At 28.3% G+C, this 23,106-nt stretch overlaps 3 protein-coding genes across 9 annotated transcripts in view; 1 reads left to right on the top strand and 2 right to left on the bottom strand.

Annotated features, from left to right (window-relative positions):
• Frl (formin-like protein) overlaps nucleotides 1–14,433 on the bottom strand; it is a 34,676-nt gene extending 20,243 nt beyond the window's left edge. For 6 of the 7 annotated variants that reach the window (XR_010576277.1, XR_010576278.1, XM_065505328.1 and 3 more), the window contains exons 1-2: nucleotides 14,204–14,433; nucleotides 10,823–11,599 (exon numbers count right to left, since the gene is read on the bottom strand). Coding sequence is in view for 5 of the 7 variants with exons in the window: in XM_065505328.1 (XP_065361400.1) it covers nucleotides 10,823–11,110 (288 nt within the window). In the remaining 2 variants the exon portion in view is untranslated. Of the gene's footprint in view, nucleotides 1–10,822; nucleotides 11,600–14,145 lie in introns of all 7 variants that reach the window. The other variant, XM_065505329.1, reaches the window with a different exon arrangement.
• Nucleotides 14,434–15,276: 843 nt separating this feature from the next.
• Nucleotides 15,277–16,242, top strand: LOC135954681 (myb-like protein Z). Its single transcript, XM_065504895.1, has 2 exons — nucleotides 15,277–15,688; nucleotides 15,758–16,242. Exons 1-2 carry the CDS (start codon nucleotides 15,323–15,325, stop codon nucleotides 15,980–15,982), a joined length of 591 nt encoding a protein of 196 aa, XP_065360967.1. The 5' UTR covers nucleotides 15,277–15,322; the 3' UTR covers nucleotides 15,983–16,242.
• LOC135954680 (uncharacterized) lies at nucleotides 16,037–17,573 on the bottom strand. The gene is made up of 2 exons (XM_065504894.1): nucleotides 16,771–17,573; nucleotides 16,037–16,710 (listed from the first exon to the last, which is right to left on the bottom strand). The coding sequence occupies exons 1-2, from the start codon at nucleotides 17,405–17,407 to the stop codon at nucleotides 16,421–16,423; spliced, it is 927 nt and encodes a 308-aa protein (XP_065360966.1). The 5' UTR covers nucleotides 17,408–17,573; the 3' UTR covers nucleotides 16,037–16,420.
• Nucleotides 17,574–23,106: the final 5,533 nt, after the last annotated feature.

The following is a 23,106-nucleotide window of genomic DNA, read 5'->3' as shown; positions in this document are numbered from 1 at the left end:
AAACACAAAAGGAAAACAATTTCCAAATTTTTGTATGAAAGACACTAAAAAATTATTTTAAAACTGAGTGATTTTCATATAAAATTCTGAAAATTGTTTTCCTTTCGAATCCTGTTACCCCCTGTCTATACCTGATAAATTTTTATCATGATAAACTTCAAAATGGTTGTCAAGATAAAAAAAATATTAGGTATAGTCGCCATTTATTAGTATTATTGCTTCGTTATGACAAAATTGTTAGTGCTTCTGCTCAGACAACTTTGTCTTGACAACAAACGTCATTAATTGTTATAATAAATATTTCTCAGGTATAGACAGGGGGTTAATTTTTACAAATATTTTTTTTTAATTTTGTATCAGAACAAATTTTTCAATCGGAATCCTGGATTAATTTAAAAAGGCTTCTCAATTTTGATTAAATTATTGCTATTTTCATGCAGATACATATATATTTCAATCGTTAATTAATCTTTTAATGATGATTTTTCAATGTTTCGCGATTTACAATCGTTGTTTTTTTGAGACACATTTCTCAATTGTGAAGGAACAACTGTTTTTCTTACATCAATGTATCAATCGCCAATGAATCCTGATTCTTTTCATACAGATTTTTTTAACTGTAATGTAACTCTTTGCATTTAGGCTATTGCTAACTCTTTATTAAATATAATTCTATCATTTTGAATAAAAATTTGCTTTAAGATGTTTCCCCTATAAATGATTTATTACTAATCAATACCATAAAACACTGATAGCAACCTCCTTAAATAACAAGCCCAAGCGTATCAATTTACCCAAGTCTCCGACTGAGTCATAAAATCTTGTAAAAGTATGCAGCAGCAAACGCGACAACAGACAGCCAAGCCAAGCCAAGCCACTCTATAATATGTGTGTGAGCGTTAGAATTAGCCATAAATTATGTGTAAATTATTACACCACCATTCTTTTCTGTCAGTGTCACTTAGCCGTAGTAATGTTTGTGCAAAAATTCATAAAATAAAATATAAATAAATAAAAAAAATATGTGATTGTACAATAAATGAATGAGTAAAATACAAAATTTAACAGCCAACAACATACAACAACGAAAACTAAACAAAACAGATATTGCATTTATAAAACACATTTCTATATTTAGATTTCCTGGAAAAATAGTAGCATAAGAAATAATAAAGATGAAAAATAAAAAGAAACACTTTTGCAAAATGGAACTTAAAAAAAAAGACTGGTAGCTCTATAGATTTGTATATGAATATTGGTCATACAACTCTTTTCAGAAGGTTGTGTTTATTTATTTATCTATCAGTTTTCCATTAAAAAAAATACATACAAACAATTAAACAAAAATAAATGAGTGAATGAATGAATAAATGAGTGTTTAAATATAAAATGTATCCTATTAAAGTATTTTATGTAATATTCAACAACAAGGTTTCTCTTACGTTTAAAAATACAAATAATTATATTTTTAATATGCATGAAAAGGGTGTTTTTTTAAGCCCGATAGAAATTACAAAAGGGTTAACTGATATCTCACTAATATCTAATCATCAATTAGTTACTTTATACACACCGGTAGCTAGCGTGAAGTCAATTGTCAAAATTCCCAAAATATCCAAATGGGGAAATTTTATATTTGAATAAAATACATTTTTTTAAATACAATTGTAATCAGTTTTGAAAATAAATTAAAATTTTTTTTTTTAAATTCCTAAAACAATTTTCAAAATTCCTAAAATACCTAACAGGGGAAATTTTATTTTTGAAAAAATACCTTTTTTAAATACAATTGTAATTAGTTTTGAAAATAAATTAAAAATTTTTTTAAAAATTCCTAAAATTATTTTCAAAATTCCTAAAATACCCAACTGGGGAAGTTTTATTTTTTAAAAAATACAGTTTTTAAATAAAATTTTAAATAGTTTTGAAAATAAATTTAAATTTTAAAATTTTTTTTAAGAATTCCTATAACAATTTTCAAAATTCCCAAAATACTTTACTGGGGAAATTTTATATTTGAATACATTACACTTTTTTTAAATAAAATTTTAATAAGTTTTGAAAATAAACTTTAATTTTAAAATTTTTTCTAAGAATTCCTATAACAATTTTCAAAATTTCCAAAATACCCAACTAGGGAAATTTTATTTTTGAAAGAAATACAATTCTATTTAGTTTTGAAAATAAATTTAAATTTTTAAAAAATCCTAAGACAATTTTCAAAATTCCTAAAATAATCAACTGAGAAAATTTTATTTTTGAAAAAAATACATTTTTTAAAAACAATTGTAATTCGTTTTGAAAATAAAATTTAAATATATACCTGGGGAAATTTTTTTTTTTGAAAAAAATAAATTATATAAATAAAATTTTAAATAGTTTTGAAGAGAAATTTAAAATTTATTTTTTTTTTAAAAAATTCCTAAAACAATTTTCAAAATTCCTAAAATACCCAACTGAGAAAATTTTATTTTTAAAAGAAATACATTTTTTAAATACAATTCTATTTAGTTTTGAAAATAAATTTAAATTTTAAAATTTTTTTAAAAAAATCCTAAGACAATTTTCAAAATTCCCAAAATACCCAACTGGGGAAATTTTATTTTTGAAATTTTACATTTTTTTAATACAATTGTTATTAGTTTGGGAAATAAATTTAAATTTTAAAATTTCTTTTTAAGAATTCCTAAAACAATTTTCAAAATTCCTAAAATACCCAACTTCGGAAATTTTATTTAAAAAAAATGCTTTTTACAATTACAATTTTAATTAGTTTTGGAAATAAATTTAAATTTTAACATTTTTTATTAAGAATTCCTATAAAAATTTCAGAAATAACCAAAATTTTAAAATCGGGAAATTAAATTGTTCTTTCCAATTTCTTATTACATGTTAAAATAACTAGTTATGTAGCTGAATTATCCAGTTAAGTAGCTAGTAAGGTAACTGACTCTAGGTAACTGGTGTGTGAATCCAATACGTAGACTACTTTGAACCAGCTAGCAGACAGTCTCATTGTAATCCAAAAGGGACAAGGCTCAGTACATGCACGTGTTAAAATAACGGACCTTATTTCTTCAAAAATGAAGCTGGAGCTCTCGTTACGATCAATGGAGATCGTTAACGCATCATGATTAAGATTTTTTGTTTGAAAATATGGATGACATTTAACCGTGCGAGATGTGGTTTCAACAGGATGGCGCTACGTGACATACGGCGTTTTATAGAAATCAAAATTTGGTGATAACTTGATTTCAAGTAATGGACCTGTCAATTGAAACCTCTCTTTGACACCTATTCTTTCCTAAGGCGCCATTTGAAGTTTATGCTGATAAACCAGCAACAATTTATAACTTGCAGGCCAACATTGTTCATGTTATTCGTAACATACAGCCATCAATGATCGAAAAAGTTTCCCAAAAATGAACATCCAGAATGGCCAAAATCATTTTTAAAGGTTAAGACCATGTTTGATTAAATTTTACAGTTTGTGTTATTTTTTACAATTTCCAGATCTAGCGGTCTTAAAAAAACAACCTTTATGATGTATTTATATATAGAAATCTTATACATATAGTAAAAAGTAATAAAAAATTATAATAATTAACAATTGAACATTGTACGAGTATGTCTACAATAAATAAATAAATACATTCATACACATAGACAATCACTCATACTTAGTTCATTTCCAACAACATTCGTTTCCGTTCTACTAATATTTACATTAAATAAATATATTTATACAAAATATACAATAATAAATAAAGTGATCGCATACAATCAGTGACAAATAGTCAGTCAGTCATGCAGATTTCTATACCCAGTACTAAAGGTAGAGTTTGTGAGCAGATATAATTATTATGATTGTCAATTGTTTGTAATAAATAAAAATAAAATAAATAGAGTGAATTAGAGGACGTACAAATGCGTAACCAGGTCAAAAATTATAAATTTAAATTGCTTTCTTGTTTTAGTAGAGAACAATATTTGTATTTTGTAAATATTTAAAACTCTGATTACCTTGGGAATACTTGGACAATAATTAAATAGTGCTTGCTGTTGGTTTGTTTACAAACGTAATTTGATAGCTTTGTTAAAATAGAAAGTAAATAGCTTTTAGAATGCTGATTGCAATAATTCAAGAGTCAAGGCTAAAAGTTAGGCAATATATTAATGTTTTTTCCCTTTATCTATAATTAATAAACAAATTAAAATATTGATAGATAAATAGATTTGAAGGGGTGTGTACTAAAAGAAGTACATTATCCCTCGGATACCCTTATGATCCATTGTGATAACCTTTAAGGTATTTATAGACTGCAATACTGAGTATTAACACTTTTCAAATTTAAAATATTATTGAAATCGTTCGGTATTTCAAAATAAAATCAGTTCTTCTTGAAGAAACAAACTCCAAACACCATGTTTTCATTGATCAGGCGCGGATACAGGACAAGGCTTTTAAATTTTTGTACTGGATATTTTCATTTTGGTAGAAGAAATTTTTCATTCCCTTTTGAATTTGATTGCAACACATTTTTGATTCATTCATTTGAATTTCTAATTCTTTTTTCTAATTCATTTGAATTAATTCAAAATCAATTCAATTCAAATGAATTGGAAATGAATTGCAACTCATTTCTGCCTAATTCGTTTGAATTGATTCAAATTTCATTCAATTCATTTTTCAAATACAATTCTATTTAGTTTTGAAAATAAATTTTAATTTTTATTTTTTTTTTAAAAATCCTAGGACAATTTTCAAAATTCCTAAAGTAATCAACTGAGAAAAATTTATTTTTGAAAAAATACATTTTTTTAAAACAATTGTAATTCGTTTTGAAAATAAAATTTAAATTTTAATATTTTTTTTAAGAATTCCTATGACAATTTTCAAAATTCCTAAAATATCCAACTGGGGAAATTTTATTTTTGAAATTTTTCATTTTTTAAATACAATTGTAATTAGTTTTAAATTTCATTCAATTCATTTTTTCAATTCAATGAATTAATTCAAAATTTAGCTAATTCATAATGAATTAAAATCAAAAAGAATTATTTATTTATAGCTCTGATACCCGATACATATGAAAATAAAAAGTTTTTGAATGTTTTCAAACAAATTTTAAAAACCGACAAATTTTAAATACCGACAAATTTTGTTTAGACGATGAAACTGTATTATGATACTTGAGTTCATAGAGAACACATAGAGCGGAAACTCTGCTGTCAAAGACCTAACTCAGTTGTCAAAAACCTAAGTGGTGAGAATGTATTAGTAAAAAAAACTATGTGAAAACAAAAACAACACTCGTATATGTAACCATAGAGGATAGACATAGAGCGGAAACTCTGATGTCAAAGACCTAACTCAGTTGTCAAAAACCTAAGTGGTGAGAATGTATTAGTAGAAAAAACTATGTATTAGTAAACAACACTCGTATGTGTGATTATTTTGAGTAATTTTTTTGTTTGAGTTTTTTTCTAGTTTCCGCTCTATGTTTCTCTATGTATGTAACTTTTTTGAGTAATTTTTTTCTAGTTTCCGCTCTATGTATATTTTCTCTATGCTTGAGTTTTTGACAAATATTAATACTCAGTATTGCCGTCTATAAATACCTTTAGTAATAGAACTAGCTGTGAACTAGATGTGAAGAGATGAAATGAAATTGAAATAAAAAGAAAAAAGTCTGTTGATATAAGGTGTAACTCCAGTCTAAAAGGATATGGAATTAAGTATAGACCATGACACAATAATATAAGGTACTGTCAGTAGAAAATAAATTCTCAATTATACAATTCTTGTAACGTCAAACAATAGAAAATATAAAACAAATATTAAAAACAAACAAAAATCAAAGTTTGACTTTATAGGGCTAAATATTGAAAGCTCTCCCTAGTGATTCTACCTTCTACATTTATTGTATCATGGTATAGACCATGAAAAACATATTTTCAAACTAAATATTTACTTTTGTATTTTCATTACTTCCCTAATTCTATTAAATCGTTAAATTGCAAGAACTCTCTTATAAAATGCGGCAAATATGAAAGTAAAACAAATTTAACTCAATTTAGAGACATTAAAGAATTTAAATTCTAATTTGAATACATTTTTTTTTGCATAAGACGTACTTGACCACATAACTTATTCATTTAATGGTTTCATTTTTATTGTGTTAAAAATCACACGAGTATTTTGAAAATAACGAAAAAGAATGTCGATCAATGAAATAATCATTCTATTCATTCAACTTTAATTATATTTGATCAATTCACAAGGTATCTTATAATGTCATATTGTCATAATGTCCTAATATTTCACGAATCGGCGCTTCGGCGTTTCGGCTTTTCGAAGGCGTTCGAAGTAGGTCTCTGCTGGTTGGTTACGATAACATAGAATTATTTTAGAAAATTTTTTAGCTTGAAAGGCAACAACATTTTCAAACCACTGTGAAATATTAGGACATTATGACAATATGACATGATAGGAGACATTGTGAATTGACCACTTGTATAAAAAAACATTAAAATTCATGGTTTGTTTTTCCCATTAAATAATAAAACATTTATTTATGTTTAAAGTGTATTACATAAACACTTGATGGAACCTTAGAAAGGTAAACTAGATTAGAATTATTTTGAATAATGTAGAAAGTAAGGTTTTGAATAATAATGTTTGAAATAATAAGTTTAATTCTCTATAAAAGAACATTTTTTTTGTCACAAACTGTTTGAATTACTGTAGTTTTTCAAATTTCAATTATTCAAATGGAGTCGAGTCTATATAATAGAGGCTCCATGGTGTCATGCATCAGATGAGCCATACTATCATGAATTTCAGCATCAATACTGTGAAACACTTTTAGTTTTAGTGTGTAACCGGCTGAGTGACTAACTGACTGACTGACTGGCGGACGCTCTCTCTCTCTCGCTACCTTAAACCAGTGAACATGAAACAAATTATAGAATTAGGGTAATAGAGGCAGCGAGTGGTTGTTTATGGCAATATATTAGATAGATTTTTATTTTTTTTAAAAAAAGTTTAGCTGTAGTTTAACAATTTAATTGACATTCACTTGGTTGTATTGTATATAGACTCTTATATTATATTTGTCCATACAATTAGAGTATGCATATATATTAAAAAAATAATGTATAGTTATAAAAAAAAGCAAATATCAAATTGAAAAGGTGTAGCAAATAGTTTGGTGTACTTGAACCAAATGAGTTTTTTTTTTTGTTTTTGTTCAAAAACCCGTTTATTGGAATGTTTTATGTTCTACGACTAAGACAGCCAAACAGCCCAGGCAGTCAATAATAAATGACTGGTATGCAAGAAGTGTTTTTAGATTCTTTTTTGCCATTTGCAGACATTTGGCATTTTGCATGGAGGAGTTGACATTTTACAGACTAGTAAAATAACATTTTATATAAATTCTAATGGTTAAAAAGCAATCATAAACTTTAGCTTTATATGATGAGCTTTTTTAATTACAAAATTAACATTTAATATTGTTGCTTTTGTTAAACACAAATTAAACTTAATTATATTCTAGCAATTTAATATTATTATTAATGCAATGCTTAAAAAAAAACCTTTCATGCGTGTTCTCTACAATGACTGGCTGCCTGTGATCACATCACAATTTTTTTGATGGGAAATACTCATGACTTGACTGGTACATTAAGCGCGAATAAATGTGTACACATGCTGTTGTATTTACAGACTTACTATACATTCAGCTTTATATTCATATTACTGCTCCTATATGTAAGTAAGATTTCTTCACATGTTTGTTTGTAGTTCTCTGAAAATATTGTATACATATGTGGGTGTTTTATTTTGTATATATTCCAAAATTTGTTTATGATATCATACCTACTGAGTTTTTCCATTCCTTGGTAGCCCTCCTCTCTCTCCCCCTCTGCACCTCATTCCAAATGCCCAAACCCCCTTTTTTGTCATACATTTAATTCGCCTTTACTTTGTTTTATTGTGTTTTTTCAAATCGTTGTTATTTGTTTTCTGAATTTCGTGCTGCTGCATGTGAAACTTTATTTATTTACACCTTTTTTTTGTGTTGTTTTGTTGTTTTTATAAATAAAATTTATTTCGTTTGAATAAATATTGTTGTTTATATTGTAATAAATCTAGGACATTGAAAAAGCTTAATGATTGTTTTAATCGTTTTACTCCTAATGCGATTTTGTAAGTGTTTTTTTAAATTTTAAGGAATGAGTCACTGCATTCCTCATTGTATTTTGTAAAAATGTTGATTTTGTTTACAAATTGTAAAGGAATTTCAAGTTATTTTTGATAAAATTTAATTACTAGACTTGATAAGGAGAAACAGCGAAACAAAAGTAAGATTTATTTAGTAAACTTTTCTTAATAGAAAGAAAAGAAGCCGTAACTCCAATTCTATTCAAAAGTTCTGATTCAGAAAGTCCTAGAATAAATTCTTCAATTAAAGCGAAACTTGGACTCTATAAATATCGAGAATTGAACGTAAAGTTAGGCTATATAAACATAACAATTGACGTCAATATATCTGCTATATACACAAATACCTTTATTTTTTACCGATTAATATTATTAATTATTATTTAGGCTCAAGTTCATTAAATTGATCTCCTTAGAAATACAATTTATTCTATTAAATTTTCATAATTCTAAAGAATACTGAAAAAGTTATATTTAGACACACGGCTGAATGGAATGCTACCACCCCCTCATCAGCACTCTTTTGTGTCGATGTAAGTGTCTCTTCCAGAAATAGAATAAAGGACTTATATTAAAGCTTTCTTTTAATCTTATTTCCGTTTCTACTTTGTTTAAGTTTGACGAAATTTACGAGCTTTTTCAGTGTTATATTCTTTAGTATTATTACTTGTTTTGTTTTTTACCTATATCTAGATAAACATCTACAATATGGATATCAAATGAAAGGCATTTCAAAAAACAAAAAACTATATACATACATCTACATATATATCCGCTATAGACCCTGCTCGATTGCTATTTTAAATCGTGAAATTCGGTCCATAAATGGCTGAGATATGTATAAGGAAAAAACTATTGTAACCTCGAATTTTGGCCTATTTTTTTCTATATCTGAATTACTAAGTCATTAATATAGACAATATGGATATATGTTGATAGATATTTCAAAGACCATTGCAACGATGTAGATAAGGCTATAGTAAGTTGGACCTACAATGGATCAAAATCAGGAAAAATAAAATTTAACTCGAATTTTTTTTTTCACAAAAAAAATTTTTTTCAGTAAAAATTTAAAAAAAAATTTTACCCGAATTTTTTTTTCACCAAAGAAATTTGTTTCTCATATATTTTTTTCAGTAAAAATTTAAAAATAATTTTAAAATGTTGAAAATTTGTTTTAAAAAAATGAAAAAGAATTTTTATTCGATTTTTTTTTTTTAAAAAAATATCAAAAATAAATTTTATCCGAATTTTTTTTTCACAAAAAAAATTTAAAATTTTTTTTTGGAATTTTTTTCACCAAAAAAAATTAGTTTCAGTCAAAAATTTAAAAAAAAAAATTTAAATGTTGAAAGTTTTTTTTAAAAAAAAATTAAAAAGAAATTTAAAAAAAATTAAAATTTTGGTTACTTAAAAATACAATTTCGTGTGGGGTGTATAAGATTTGGCACAGCCGAATATAGCTCTCTCACTTGTTTTATCTATAGCTGGGTGACTAGGTCATTATCAATAGTCCAGTTTTAGCCTAATTTCAGGGTCTTTATTATAGTCCAATTTTATTAGTTCAATCATATGTCTTTCACTAGCTTATATTCGATTTCATGTTAGAAATTTCGGGAATTTCTTTATATTACTTCTGCAGAGTTAAAACAGATTTCTTGTGATTGATTGCCTCGCTTATATCCATCGACATTATATCGACTAATGAATGGTATGAAAAGCTAATAATCGATTTTCGACTTTTCGAACAACCATTTTCATTTCGATTTTTACAGTCGATTAATCAAACCCAATAATCGATTTTTTAATAATCGACCTGCTATAATTACGGATTAAAATAATATTTTGGAAGAGTATTATTACTCCTTTATGTTGAGGTGCTCATTTTATAAACCGTAACGGCAAACATTTGACAACAATTTTATGGTAAAAATTTCGTAGCACTTTTTATAAAAATTTCTTAAGGTTGAAAAAATTTCGCATTAAAAAATGAGGTCCTCCGTGAATATTTTCCAATGTCAGCTGAAGATTAATATATTGGAAATTTTAATGAAAGCAAAAAACTTAGACAGTACTAAAAATGCCGGAATTTTTTTTATTTCGATTAATCGTTATAAAAAATCGATTTCAGCATAAAAATCGGAGTATATAATCGTTTTTAGACCCTGAAAATCGATTTTCGACCATAATCGTAATCGATTTACCATTCACTAATATCGATATTAACAAGAAAAATAGTTGAAAAAGAAGAATTACAATTAGAGTAACCGAATTTATGTCATCGCAACTGAAATTTTTCATATTTTGAGAAAATAATGACAATAATTCTGTTTTAAATTTGTTTATATAACTATATTCTGATATGAAAAAGTTCTTTTCCAAAGAAATTTCCAGATTTAAACTACATGGTATTTTATAAATCTTTCTAATACATTATTGAATTTAATGATTTATTTGAAAAATGTTGGTTTTAGCTGTGAGAAATTTGATTTAAAAAAGTCCCTGGTTTATTATAATTCACTGAATTTCAAATTTTTACACAATTTTTTTTTATATAACTAGGTACCTATTCAAATATCATCATAAACTTACCAAAACTTTTGTAAATCTACGATCCAATTCCTCAGCGGTAGGCATGGGCTGTTGACTCCTGCTCCTAACGCTGGGCTGACGTACCGGATGATATTGGGAACTGCCACCAATGTCGTAACGCAAATCATTTTTATGCAAAAAACTACTGCCGTTACCACAATATCTATTGATCTGATGTTGTTGATGTTGCTGCTGGTAGTTCGATGAAGAACTGCACGCCACCACATTATTCTCATCGACCAGATTGGTGTCGGCCGAGGTGATGGCACGTGACTTAACCGATCCCATATTGGCGGAATTGTGGTAGTGGCGGCCGTCACCCGAACCTACCGTTCGTACAGCAGCAATCGATGACGATCCAACGTCACCGCTGCTGCCACCACTGTTATCCACAAAATTTAATGTTTCGTTGAGTGATGAGACCGCCTCCCACACTCTCGTCTGGACAGTGCGACAAATTGCTCGTGTTTTCGCTGGGCAACTTGATAGTTGCTCCTTGAATTCGTTGAATAGATCCAAAATTTATGTTTATTCTCAACAAGTGTCTTAATTTACAACAATTGACAAAGTTTAATAATAACACAAACAAACTATTGAATTTTTATTTATTTCTAGATATTTTTTTTCTTCAATTTTTGTTGTATAAATATGTAATTTTTTTGGAGGGCAACAATATATCTTTTTTTTTTTTTGTTTCTTTTTCACTCTTTTTTTCGTTTTGTTATAAACAAGACACTAATTTATGTTTCTTTGTAGCTACACATGTACTTTGTACAACTTACAAATGTAAAAAAAAACAAATTAAATTAAAGAATTTTAACACAACATGTTTAATCCGTGTTCAAACGTATTTAAATTTGTACATTTTCCTACGAATGAAGTAACTAAACAATATTCACATTCTCTCTCTTTGAATCACCCAACAAACGCACACATTTACACACGATTAATCAAAATTTATTAATAAAGCCAGTATTCAATTTAAAAGAATAGTTTCTATTCAAAATAAAAATTGATTCATTCTTACAAAAAGCAGATGGATAGATGGATGGACGGACAGACAGACAAAAACGAATGGAGACATGACCAATCCAGGCATGGCAAATGGAATTTAAAAATTGTACCATTTAGCATTAAAAATTGTACTTTTTCGACATTAATTGTACAAAAACTAGAATTTCGGTATTTTTTTAAAGTTACAATGAACAAATGAATAGTTGATAATGAAGCATCGTAGTTTAAATTATCGAAAAAATTTCGTAGCACTTTTTATAAAAATTTCTTAAGTTTGAAAAAATTTCGCATTAAAAATTGAGGTCCTCCGTGAATATTTTCCGATGTCAGCTGAAGATTAATATCTCGCAAATTTTAAAGAAAGAATAAAACGTAGACAATACTAAAAATTCCGGAATTTTAGTTCTATTTCGATTAATCGTTATCATAAATCGATTTCAGCATAAAAATCGGAGTATATAATCGATCACGAAATAATCGTTTTTTAGACCCTGAAAATCGATTTTCGACCATAATCGTAATCGACTTACCATTCACTAGTGTGAAGAAATATATTTTCAAATTGTACCAACTTTGCCATCCCTGGACCAATCCCTATTGCGTTATACAGAAATTCACATATATACACACAAACACATACATTTGTAAACAAATTACAAAATTGTTCTCCATGAGAGCAGAAATATGTGAATTGCACTCCCAAAACAGATTGACAACATTAATGCTGATTCATAAATTAATGGGGAAGTAATGTTATTTTGGGGATTTTATTTATAAACTATAAATAGAATAACAAAATATTGTACAAAATTTGTAATTTTTGTTTTTTTTAATAAAAACCTAGAGTATCTTAATTTGTTTCTATAAAATTGTAATACAGAATGTTGTTTATGTGGGATGTCTTTAAATAGAATTGGCAACCCCTAATACCGGCACTCACAAATGCACTTCAGATTTTTTTTTTGTTGTTTTCTTTTGTACGTACAAAAGTAAACAAACAATGTTGTCAATGTTATTATAGAGAGAGAAGAAAAAAACGGAAATGATTATTTTTGTGTGTATTGCCAAGAAAGCAAAGAAGCTTAATTATAGAATAAAGGGGGGTTTTCACTTTAACCTCGAAATTAATTTCAATTATACAAGAATTAGAATTTATATTTTTAAACAACAGCCATAGAAACGTAAGAATAATTGTGAGACAACGACAAAAGCTGTAAGAAAGTTATTTTAGTATATGTAAATAAAATGAATCAGTTGAAATCAGTTTAGAGATGTTTGCAATTTTTCTAAGTATAGATTATAGAAAATGTATAATGAAATAATTTAGAAATGTTTAAAATGAAATTAACATAGAACAAATTTAGTTTATGAACGCCAAAACAAAAAAAGTTGAGGTGATTTTAAATACAAATTTTTTGTCTCATATCTTCGATATTTGTTATCTAAACGAAACTGTTTTTATATCGTTTAAAAACTCAAAGAAATAGCTTTAAAATTATATGAAATGTATTCCAAATAATTAACACATTTGAACCATTTCCGGATTTTTTTAGCCAATATTTTTAAATGTATTTTATTGCAAAAAATTACCTCAATTTATTATTCACAGAAATGTTTCAGTTTTATAAACATAAATATATATACGGGTGAATTAAGTATATAAGATTTATAAGGAAACATTTCCATCCATCCATCTTTTAAAATATGCGGGTGTTGCAATAACAAAACTAATTCCTTTTTCGTAAATAATTATACATACATATCTTCCAATGCTAACTAATAGTTTTTGTTAGCATCTATGCTTGCAAAATTTTAGCCTTTAATTGGCATTTAGGTAAAAACATCCTTGATTTTATGACTGCCTGAGGTACATATGTGTGTATTTCATTAGAATCAACCCATTAAAATTTATCTTATTACCTAAATGTGTTTATTTGTAAATGTACAAATAATAGCGGTCAAAAACATGTGTGTCTGACAAAAATTCTACTTAATGGGAAAAACCCACCCATTTGCTAAATGTTTTTATAATTATCCTTGCAAAACATAAAATGCATTATCCCGTTTTTTAATCCCAGCAAATTTCCCTTTTTCTGAGTTGGCAACATTTTTTCTTGTGTGATTTTTTTTTAACTTTTTGTGGTTTTTCTTTGCAGACATTCATTTCCCCCTTCAATAATAATTTTATGTCTGGCTGCATTTTTTTTCGTCTTCAATATTTTTTTAACAACAACAACTTTCTTTTTTTCTTCTTAATAATGCACAAATAATAAATACAAATTGAACACAAATTAAATTTATTTAAATACAAAGGAACTATGGCTTGAATTTTCAGCAACTTTTTTTTCGTTTCTTTAAATCATTTACATATATTTTTGGTTTCTTTTTGTTAGATTTTTCGTTTACGAGCACGTTTTAGTTGTAATTTATTAAATTTTATTAATTGCTTTTTGTTGTATAGAAGATTTATACACTTTTCTAGGAATTTTGAAAATGCAATTTTTTGATATTTATTTATATATTTCCGACAAATTACACACTCGCCCACGAAACAAAGGTCTTAACACGTACAAAACTTATTTCCAACTAAAACTCAACACATCTCGAATGCATTTAACAGGGATGGAAAAGTTAATATGATTGTACTTTTTGGATACCATTTCATATTCAAAAGTACCATAGTACTCCCCGGACTCATTTGATACTTTCAAATTATTTTCTTCTATAGAAAACCTGAGTATAACAGTATTTTCTATAGAAAATCTTGTGTATAACAGTTATTGCTATTACAATTGTTGTGTGTAATAACATTTCTCTAGAAACATTTATATATATCAGTAATTTTTATGGAAAGTCTTTAGTAGAACAGTGTTTTTGCTAAAAACTATTGTCAATAGAACAGTATTGCGTATAGAAAATCGTTTGTACAACTGAAGAAATTCATAATTTTCTAAAGAAAATCGGTATTTTATATATGAAATTGTCTATACAACAGTTGAAAAAGTACTATTTGCATATATATTATTTTGATACCGAACACAAATTTTATTTTCCATCCCTGCTGTGGTAAATTGTATAAAAAGGTACCAAATTGGGGAAAATTAGAGGCCGTTGGCGTATTAAAAATTAATATTAAATCCTAAATTTAAATAGAAATTATTTACTATTGTTTTACTAATTATTTTTATTTAAATTCTAATTAATTTTAACTTTAAAATATAATTTAAATGATATTACTTTCGAAACTTAAGTTGGCAACGCCTTGTGATTTATTCCCATAATTTTCTTAAGAGTGGCAGCTCTTTTTAAAAAATTCCCTTCACCAATACCAAACATTTAAGGCTGGCAACTCTGCTTTTAAAAATATCCCTTTACGAATGTCAAACACAGAGGCAGGTATAAAAATAGTTTTCTTTTGTTGTGATACATATTTTTTGTCTGCAGTTCAACTACAATCAGTAAACAATTCACAAGTGCTAAACAACAATGGCTACTCCTAGAAAACAATTTAATTATAATAATACACCTTACGCCAAGCCAGTGCAACAATATCCCTCACAATCAGAAGATTATATATCATTTGATATGGGTGGACGAACAACGCAGAACAATAATGCAACGATGTCGCCATCATCAAATGAGAAAACTCCCGGTCGTTATAATCCCAAGTATTATCAGCAAAATTATAGAAATTCCAATTCTAAAGGAAATCGTAGAAATTTATTCAATAACAACTATGGTCAGCAGAACAACAGACAAAATTATAATCAGAATTATAACCCACAACAGCAACAACAGCGTTATGGTCCCAGAAGTGGAAATGAAAGGCCTCAATTTCAACAGAAAAATAATGTAAGTTTTGCATTTTTTTCCATTAAATTGAAAATAAAGTTTTATTAATTTTCTGTTTTATATTTACAGCATCAGAAATTTAAAAATGATGCACCCATTGCATCATATTGCCATCCCTCCATGACCGAAGATCCTTGGTTCCATTTAATGCAGCGCATTAGGTCCTTGGATAATAGTAAAATTTCTGTAAAAGAAATTCCATCACCCAAAGACACTACAACACCACCACCACCCGACACTAGCTCCAATTCAGAAACCGATACTGAGGAAGTGGATAGTGCAGCAAGTGATTAAAACTGATCTGCATCAGATCTAAATTAGTAAAATTACGTAAAAAAAACCAACATATTTTCTGAAATAAGTATATGTATATTTATTGTATGTATATTTGTTTCTTCTTTTAAATTTACTTTTGGTTATATCTAGGGATAAACCAACCGTGTATATATAATTTTTTTTAGCTATCTTCAATACATTTTTATATAAAAAAGATTTATGAAAAGTATGAATAACATTTGAAATAAATTTTGAAAAAATATATTGAAAACCAACAAGTTTCTTTTTAATTTTTTGAGAATAAAAGAAATTTCGAGTTAACAGGGAAGGAAATTCACATTAATTTAAACGTTTTAGTTACTACTGACAAAAAATTATAAAAAAAAACAGTGAACAACAGCGAGCATTTTAGCTTAGCTTAATAACTAGGTGGGTGGAGAGTTTGAGAGCTCTTTGTTATTTGCCTGTTTTGTGCTGATGTCTTTTCAGATACACCTCCCAATCGCTGGCCAAGCAATTGTAAATACTCATGGCTGCGCGTGCATCTTCCACGGAATTGTGTTCGCCAGTTTGTATCTCCTTGCCCAAAATGGCCTGAGTTAAACGTTTAAGACTGGGTGTACGACCATTGGCCACCAAACGACACAAAGGCTTGTAGCGTGAGGTGTCACGTATAAAACTCTGAGGGTGTTTTATATGCAAAACAGCCAAATCATTGCGTATAGCATGACCAACCAGAATTTTTCCTGCAACAGATAATAATACTTTAGCTTTGTTTTGTTTAATATTTAAAAATTATTACTAACCATGCAACATTTGTACTACTTCCTCTTGAACACTTTTAAAATCTTCGGCATTATCTATATCATGAGGCCGTATGCCAGATACACTTGTACGATAGTCGATCACAGGCTCCTGAGGCTTTACAAATTTGTCCAATAACACTTCACCACGTTTATTGACAATGGACACACGAGCCAGCATATCGTCTTGGCCGTTGAGACCTACTCCCACCATTTCACAGTCCATGGACAAATATTTTTGTTCGGCATTACGACGCTTTTGTCGATGACGTGCAGACTTGCTTAAAGTAGAGGCTTCGGCAAGATTTTCTTCACCTTTGGCTGCCACATTCTCTTGTTCGGTTGCTTTTGGTTTCGCCACAGCCTCCCAATTTGATCCGGCCGCTTTGCGACTTGCAATTGGTGTGGTGGCTTTACGGGCCACCCGCAATTGTTCCATTGAAGTGTGCAAAGGTTTCTTTTCCATTTTTTCACTTACTGTGACCTGTGTACTGTCACCAGATGCTCCCAAAACTTCTTCCTTTAGCTCACACTTAACTGCTGGGCCACTGCCTTCTGAACGTTTTCTTCTATTTTTTCGCTTTCTGTTTTTATTACTATTTTTACATTCCGTATTTGTTTGTACCTCTTGCTGTGACATTTGTTTCCCTGCCCTTGGAATTTTGTATGTTTTAGTAGCTGAACAATTATTTTTTACAATTTAATTCACTTAAATATTTAGCAAAATTTTATTTCTGATACGTTTTTATAGAGATTTTCATAGATTTTTATTAAAATTGTCTAACTCGTTCAGAAACGTGTCTTGAAATTGTTGACATTTTATTTTTTTGTTTTTTTTTTTTTGCCGTTTTATGTTGTAGGATTGCCAACCTTTAGAGTTGCTGGCTTTATTAAGGGTTTGCCATAGGGGTGGGGGATTTTTGATTAACAAAATTGATTTTAATTTATGAAATTGTAGCGATATTCACAATATAGAGCACTTCTTTATTAGAAAAAATCTCGGTGTATCATTAATAGACTATGATTTAGGTACTGAAGATAAAATTTCATTAAAGGTAGAAAATAGAAAGGAAAAATATATTTTAAGATCAAAAATACTCTATCAGCTCTGTAAACAAGGCGTATTCATACAAGGTGGTGGCTGATCTATAAAAACAAAAATTGGTCTAAATCAAGGTGCATTTAATAAGGTGCCATCGGCTGCACAGCTGATTATAGAAATAGCACGCACAAATGTCAAACTACATATATAAAAAATATCCGCCCGTACGCCCGTATGTCAAACTCTATATATAAAAAATAAGTGAATTCGCCTGTATTTATTTCGCCATACATTCGAATGTCAAACTCCATATATAAAAAATGCATGAATTCGCTCGTATTTGCCTGAATTCGCCACCGACACCACCTTGTATACAAAATCGCCTTGATAAAAAATATGTAAACAAGGCGAATAGAAATTCGCCTTGAGACATGTAAACCAAGGCGAATATATAAATTCGCCTTGATGTAAACAAATAATTGCAAAATGAACAGAGAAGGAATAAAAAATAAAATTGAACAAATTAAACAAAAAAAGCTTACAATAAAAGATGGAGATAGTGAAATTAAAAAAATATTGGAGTATTTAGGGACCACTACTAATGAACAGACAGACGAACTAGATTTCTCCAATGTGGTCTCAGTAGCAATGCCACTGGGGACTATTAAGGTATCATCTTCAGACACTTTCTTACAAAGGCTGAGAATAGATGGCGTAATTTAGACACATGTAGGGTAGCCAAGTTGATGTGGCCATCTTTTAATGAAAAACGTACTATGCAACTGATAACCCGGAATAAAAGGTATATATAAAGGTTGCTGGCAGTATTAACGGGAAACTACGTTAGGCAAGCACGCAAATCGCCTGGGACTCCCCTTTAACGACAATTGTCGTAGCTGTAAGGATATGGAAAAACAGGAAACGATTTTCCACCTTCTCTGCGAATGCCCAGCCATGGGGGTCAAGAGACATAAATTCATAGTTGCCCATGAATTTATGTCTCTTGACATAAACCTTGATGAGTTCTAAACTCAATGACCTACTGAGATATCTTACAGTTACAGGTTGGGTCTAGCAAGCACGACTTTTTGTGCACATTTTAGTAACATTGCGATGTAAACGACATTACATTTGGCGAGTGGTGTGGTCTTATCAAAAGGGGTCCCTTCGACTCTACTTGATTGTTCGCACGTAATGAACTACCAACCAACCAATATTTTCATTTTAGAGACCGACCGCGCAAATTTTTTACAGGAAGCTTTTAGAAACAACAGATATCGATGCCACTTGGAACATTGTTAGATGGAAGGTCAGGCATCTAAGAATAAATTACAACAAAGCAGAGACTTGGAGAAAGTCCACCGGAGCAGAGTTACTAGAAACTAATGAAGGAATTACGTTTGTAAAAGGTAAGATATCGTTTTCTGACAAATTGTTGAATACTATTCATGTATATGGTTCTGTTGCAGATAAGTTAATAAAAATTTGTCGTTTCTATGAAGAGCTGCACAAAATTTTTGGCCAAAAATCCTCCGAGTTTCCATTTCAAGTTTTTGACGCCGGCACTACAACTAGCATTGCTTTAAATGGCTCGCTTATTACAGAGGACATGCTGGAAAATAAAAATAATTTCTCAATTTGTGAAATTGTTGAAGAGTCCTGCTTAAAACATGAAGATCAAAATTATGAAGACGATTCTCTAGATATAAGTGAAGTTTCTGATTATGAATTATCTGTATCATCAAATTTGTGTACAAATCTACCAACTAATCTAAAAATAAGCAAATCTGAAAAGTAATGCTTCAAAATGTTAGAATTAGAAAAGCAAGAGAGAATAGAAAGATTTGAAATTGCAATGAAATATAAGTATTATAAACTAAAGCACTGAGTTCTCCTTAAAGAAAAACGCCCTAATAACAATGCCTGGAACTGGCTTTCAAAAACCTTAAAGTTTAAAATATAAATACTAAATTGAAAATCCAAACTAATTCATTTGTTATACCTAATTTTTATCGAAAATTTTCTTTATTAAAAAACTGCACAATTAAAAAAGTTGCTAAAATGTTAGAATTATAATTTTAAACAAAATAATAAAAATATGACGTTTAAAGTAATTAAAAATACAAACATAAGTTTATTTAAAAATAATAACATGCTAGTTTTAAACAAATAATTAGTTTAAAAAAAAGAACATCAAAAACAAAAATAAATTTATAAAAAATTAAAATACATATTGAGAAATTCTCAACATTATATCAAAAACAAATAAATGTATAAAAAGAATTAATTAAAAGCGAATGAAAATATTAAAACCATGTATTTCTCAACATTATTTTATATTGAACAAATTATAAAAAAATAAAAAAAACTGAAAAATTTATATAAAAATCGTTATTAATCCCCATATTCTGAACTTTATGACGGTGACAAAATTATAACAAAACAAGTAAGAGAGCTATATTCGGTTGTGCCGAATCTTATATACCCTTCACCAAATTATACCTTCCTATACATATTGTCTATATTAATGACTTAGTAATCCAGATATATGTAGGTCAAAAATCGAGGTTGTCCGATTTTGCTGATTTTAAATAGCAAACTTCTCGAAAGCATGTCTGACAGAATTATTGAAGATTTGGATCCCGAAGATATCAGGGGTCTTCAGAAAATTGATTTCAACAGACATACGGACATGGCTTAATCGACTCCGCTATCTATAAGGATCCAGAATTTATAGGGTCGGAAATGAAAAATGTAGAAATTACAAACAGAATGACAAACTTATATATACTTGTTTATGTAAGGAAATTTATATTAAAAACATGTTTGTTATAATTTTGTCATTGCTATAAAGTTCAGAACACAGGGGTAAATAAATCTCTAAAATAAAGTTACGATAAAAAATAACAATGAAATAAAAAATTCTACATAATTTTAAAATTTGTCATTAGTCAGAATTTACCGGAAAATGATACCTAACTCTTTTCTTAAATATATGTATGTATAATTTTTAATTCTGGTAAATTCTGAATGAATCTGAGATATATGTTTTGAAACAAATATTTGTGTAATACCGAATACATAAAGTTTTAAATTGTAAAAGAACATAATTATTTTTTTAAACAAAGTTTTTTACAATTTCTTATTTATCTCCTTTAAATTGCAAACAAAAATTAACAAAATTTTTCTTTTCTGTTTTTAAATTTAGCAAATTTATTTAAAATTAACACATTAAAAGAGCAAATAATTTTTAAATCGAAAATTTACTTAGATTTTACTTACTTGAATGACTTAATACTAAAAACGGTGGGTTTTTATAGGAAACATATCGTCTATTTACTAGTCATTAAAATTGTAAAAAAAAATTAAACTAGAGAACTTAATTTAAGGCCTTTTAAATATTGCAAATAAATCTTTTCCTTTTTTTGACAATTACTTAAAAATTCTAAATCAAACTTATTAGGTATGTGATGGAAATCAATCGGTTTGAAAATAATGGATTTGAATAGATGGGTGAACTTTTTTCGATTTCAAGAATGATACAGCCCATAACTCCCTGTCCATACTTGACAAATATTTATGATAACATTTAATGACATTTGTTGTCAAGACAAAGTTGTCTGAGCAAAAGCACTAACAATTTTGTCATAACGAAGCAATAATACTAATAAATCTAAATCTTGGCCGAGTTCACTCGGCCAAGGGCTGTCAACTCAGCAAACACTGCTGCTACAACAACAACTAATAAAGGTAGACTATACCTGATATTGATAACCATTTTGACGTTTATAATGATAAAAATTTATCAGGTATAGACAGGGGGTTAGGGCCAATAGACACATACTGCTGACAGCTACTGTCGACGAACCTATCAATCAACATTGAAATTTTTTTCTTGTTTTCCAAAAAAATTTGTTTCTTTTATTTTCTTCAATAACTAAAACGTCAAATTTAAAACAAAATATTTCAGAAAAATTAAAAAATTCATGTTATTGTTTCTTTTGAACAACTGTCAGCAGTATGAGTTCATTTCAAAATCAAAACTATTGTCTGTGTGTAGCATACATAAACAAAAATTTAAAATTTACTTATTGCATGAGCAGCATGTGTCTATGGGACCCTTTAGCCATAGAGAAACACCTTTAGCTATTCCGTTAATGAATCCATTACGAAGTAATTCATAGGATTAACTCCTTCGCAAAAATTGAATCAAAAAAAAATAGATCGGAAACTCTCATTTCAAAGACCTAACCATAGAGAAACATAGAGCGGAAACTAGAAAAAAACTCAAACAAAAAAATTACTCAAAATAATCACACATACGAGTGTTGTTTTTGTTTCCACATTCTCACCACATAGGTTTCTGACAACTGAGTTAGGTCTTTGACAGGAGAGTTTCCACTCTATGTCTATTCTCTATGGACCTAACTCAGTTGTCAAAAACTTGAGTGTGTTGTATTCATATGTGTGATTTTTTTGAGAAATTTGTTGTTTAAGTTTTTTTTCTAGTTTCCACTCTATGTTTATTTCTCTACTAATTCGAATATGAATTAATTCAACAATGAATGAATTCTATTTAAATAAAAGCCTTTGAATGAAGCTAAAGAATTAAATTTTTGGATTGGAATAATTTTAGGTTTCAGTGAATTAAACTCAAATTGAATTCATTTGAAGCTCCGGTTCAAAACGATCAAAATCGTACGCTGGATGTTGTTCTCCGATATTTTCTTGTACAAGGCTTATTTTCTTTAAAAATTAAAAAAATAACTATTATTTTCGTTCCTTGATTTAAAATCGATTTCCATCACACTATACCTGTATAATAATTTACTAAAAACAAAAATAATAAAATAAAGAATTTAGCTAAGGGCTTCAGCATTTCGTTCAAACTGTTGAATATAATTTTTTTAAATTCTAAAATGAATGGGAAATTTTAAATATTCGATTTCATAGAAATTTTATATGGCACTAAGAAAATGTTGTCTTTTGAAATCGCATTAAACCCCCTAATCAAGGCGAATTTATACACGATGACCTCAACTAAACAGCTGTTCATACCTATTTTATCTGGCATAAAAAATAATTCGCCAGCATCTTGTATAAATTCCCCTTGACCCCTAATTTTATAGAATTTTTTTTTATATTTCTTTCATGATTTGTAAAAAGAATTTAAGATTATTCTTCTTTTCTTCAAGTCTTATTAAATTTCCTCTCTTACCTAAATATCTAGCTAGCCCTTAACGAACAACTGAAACCCTGTAGCTTTAAATTTCCCATTTCCAAACAAAAGTTAAATA

The sequence above is a fragment of the Calliphora vicina genome, chromosome 3 (assembly GCF_958450345.1).
Source record: "Calliphora vicina chromosome 3, idCalVici1.1, whole genome shotgun sequence".
NCBI lineage: Eukaryota > Metazoa > Arthropoda > Insecta > Diptera > Calliphoridae > Calliphora > Calliphora vicina.
The sequence above is the reverse complement of the archived record's forward strand: the minus strand, read 5'-3'. Positions and strand labels throughout refer to the sequence as shown.

Bases quoted from the DNA above. Each gene is read 5' to 3' on its own strand.
- LOC135954680 (XM_065504894.1), bottom strand. From the start codon at position 17,407: ATGTCACAGCAAGAGGTACAAACAAATACGGAATGTAAAAATAGTAAT. The intron at 16,711-16,770 runs GTTAGTAATAAT...TATCTGTTGCAG, and splicing joins AGTAGTACAAATGTTGCATG to GAAAAATTCTGGTTGGTCAT.
- LOC135954681 (XM_065504895.1), top strand. From the start codon at position 15,323: ATGGCTACTCCTAGAAAACAATTTAATTATAATAATACACCTTACGCC. The intron at 15,689-15,757 runs GTAAGTTTTGCA...TTATATTTACAG, and splicing joins AATTTCAACAGAAAAATAAT to CATCAGAAATTTAAAAATGA.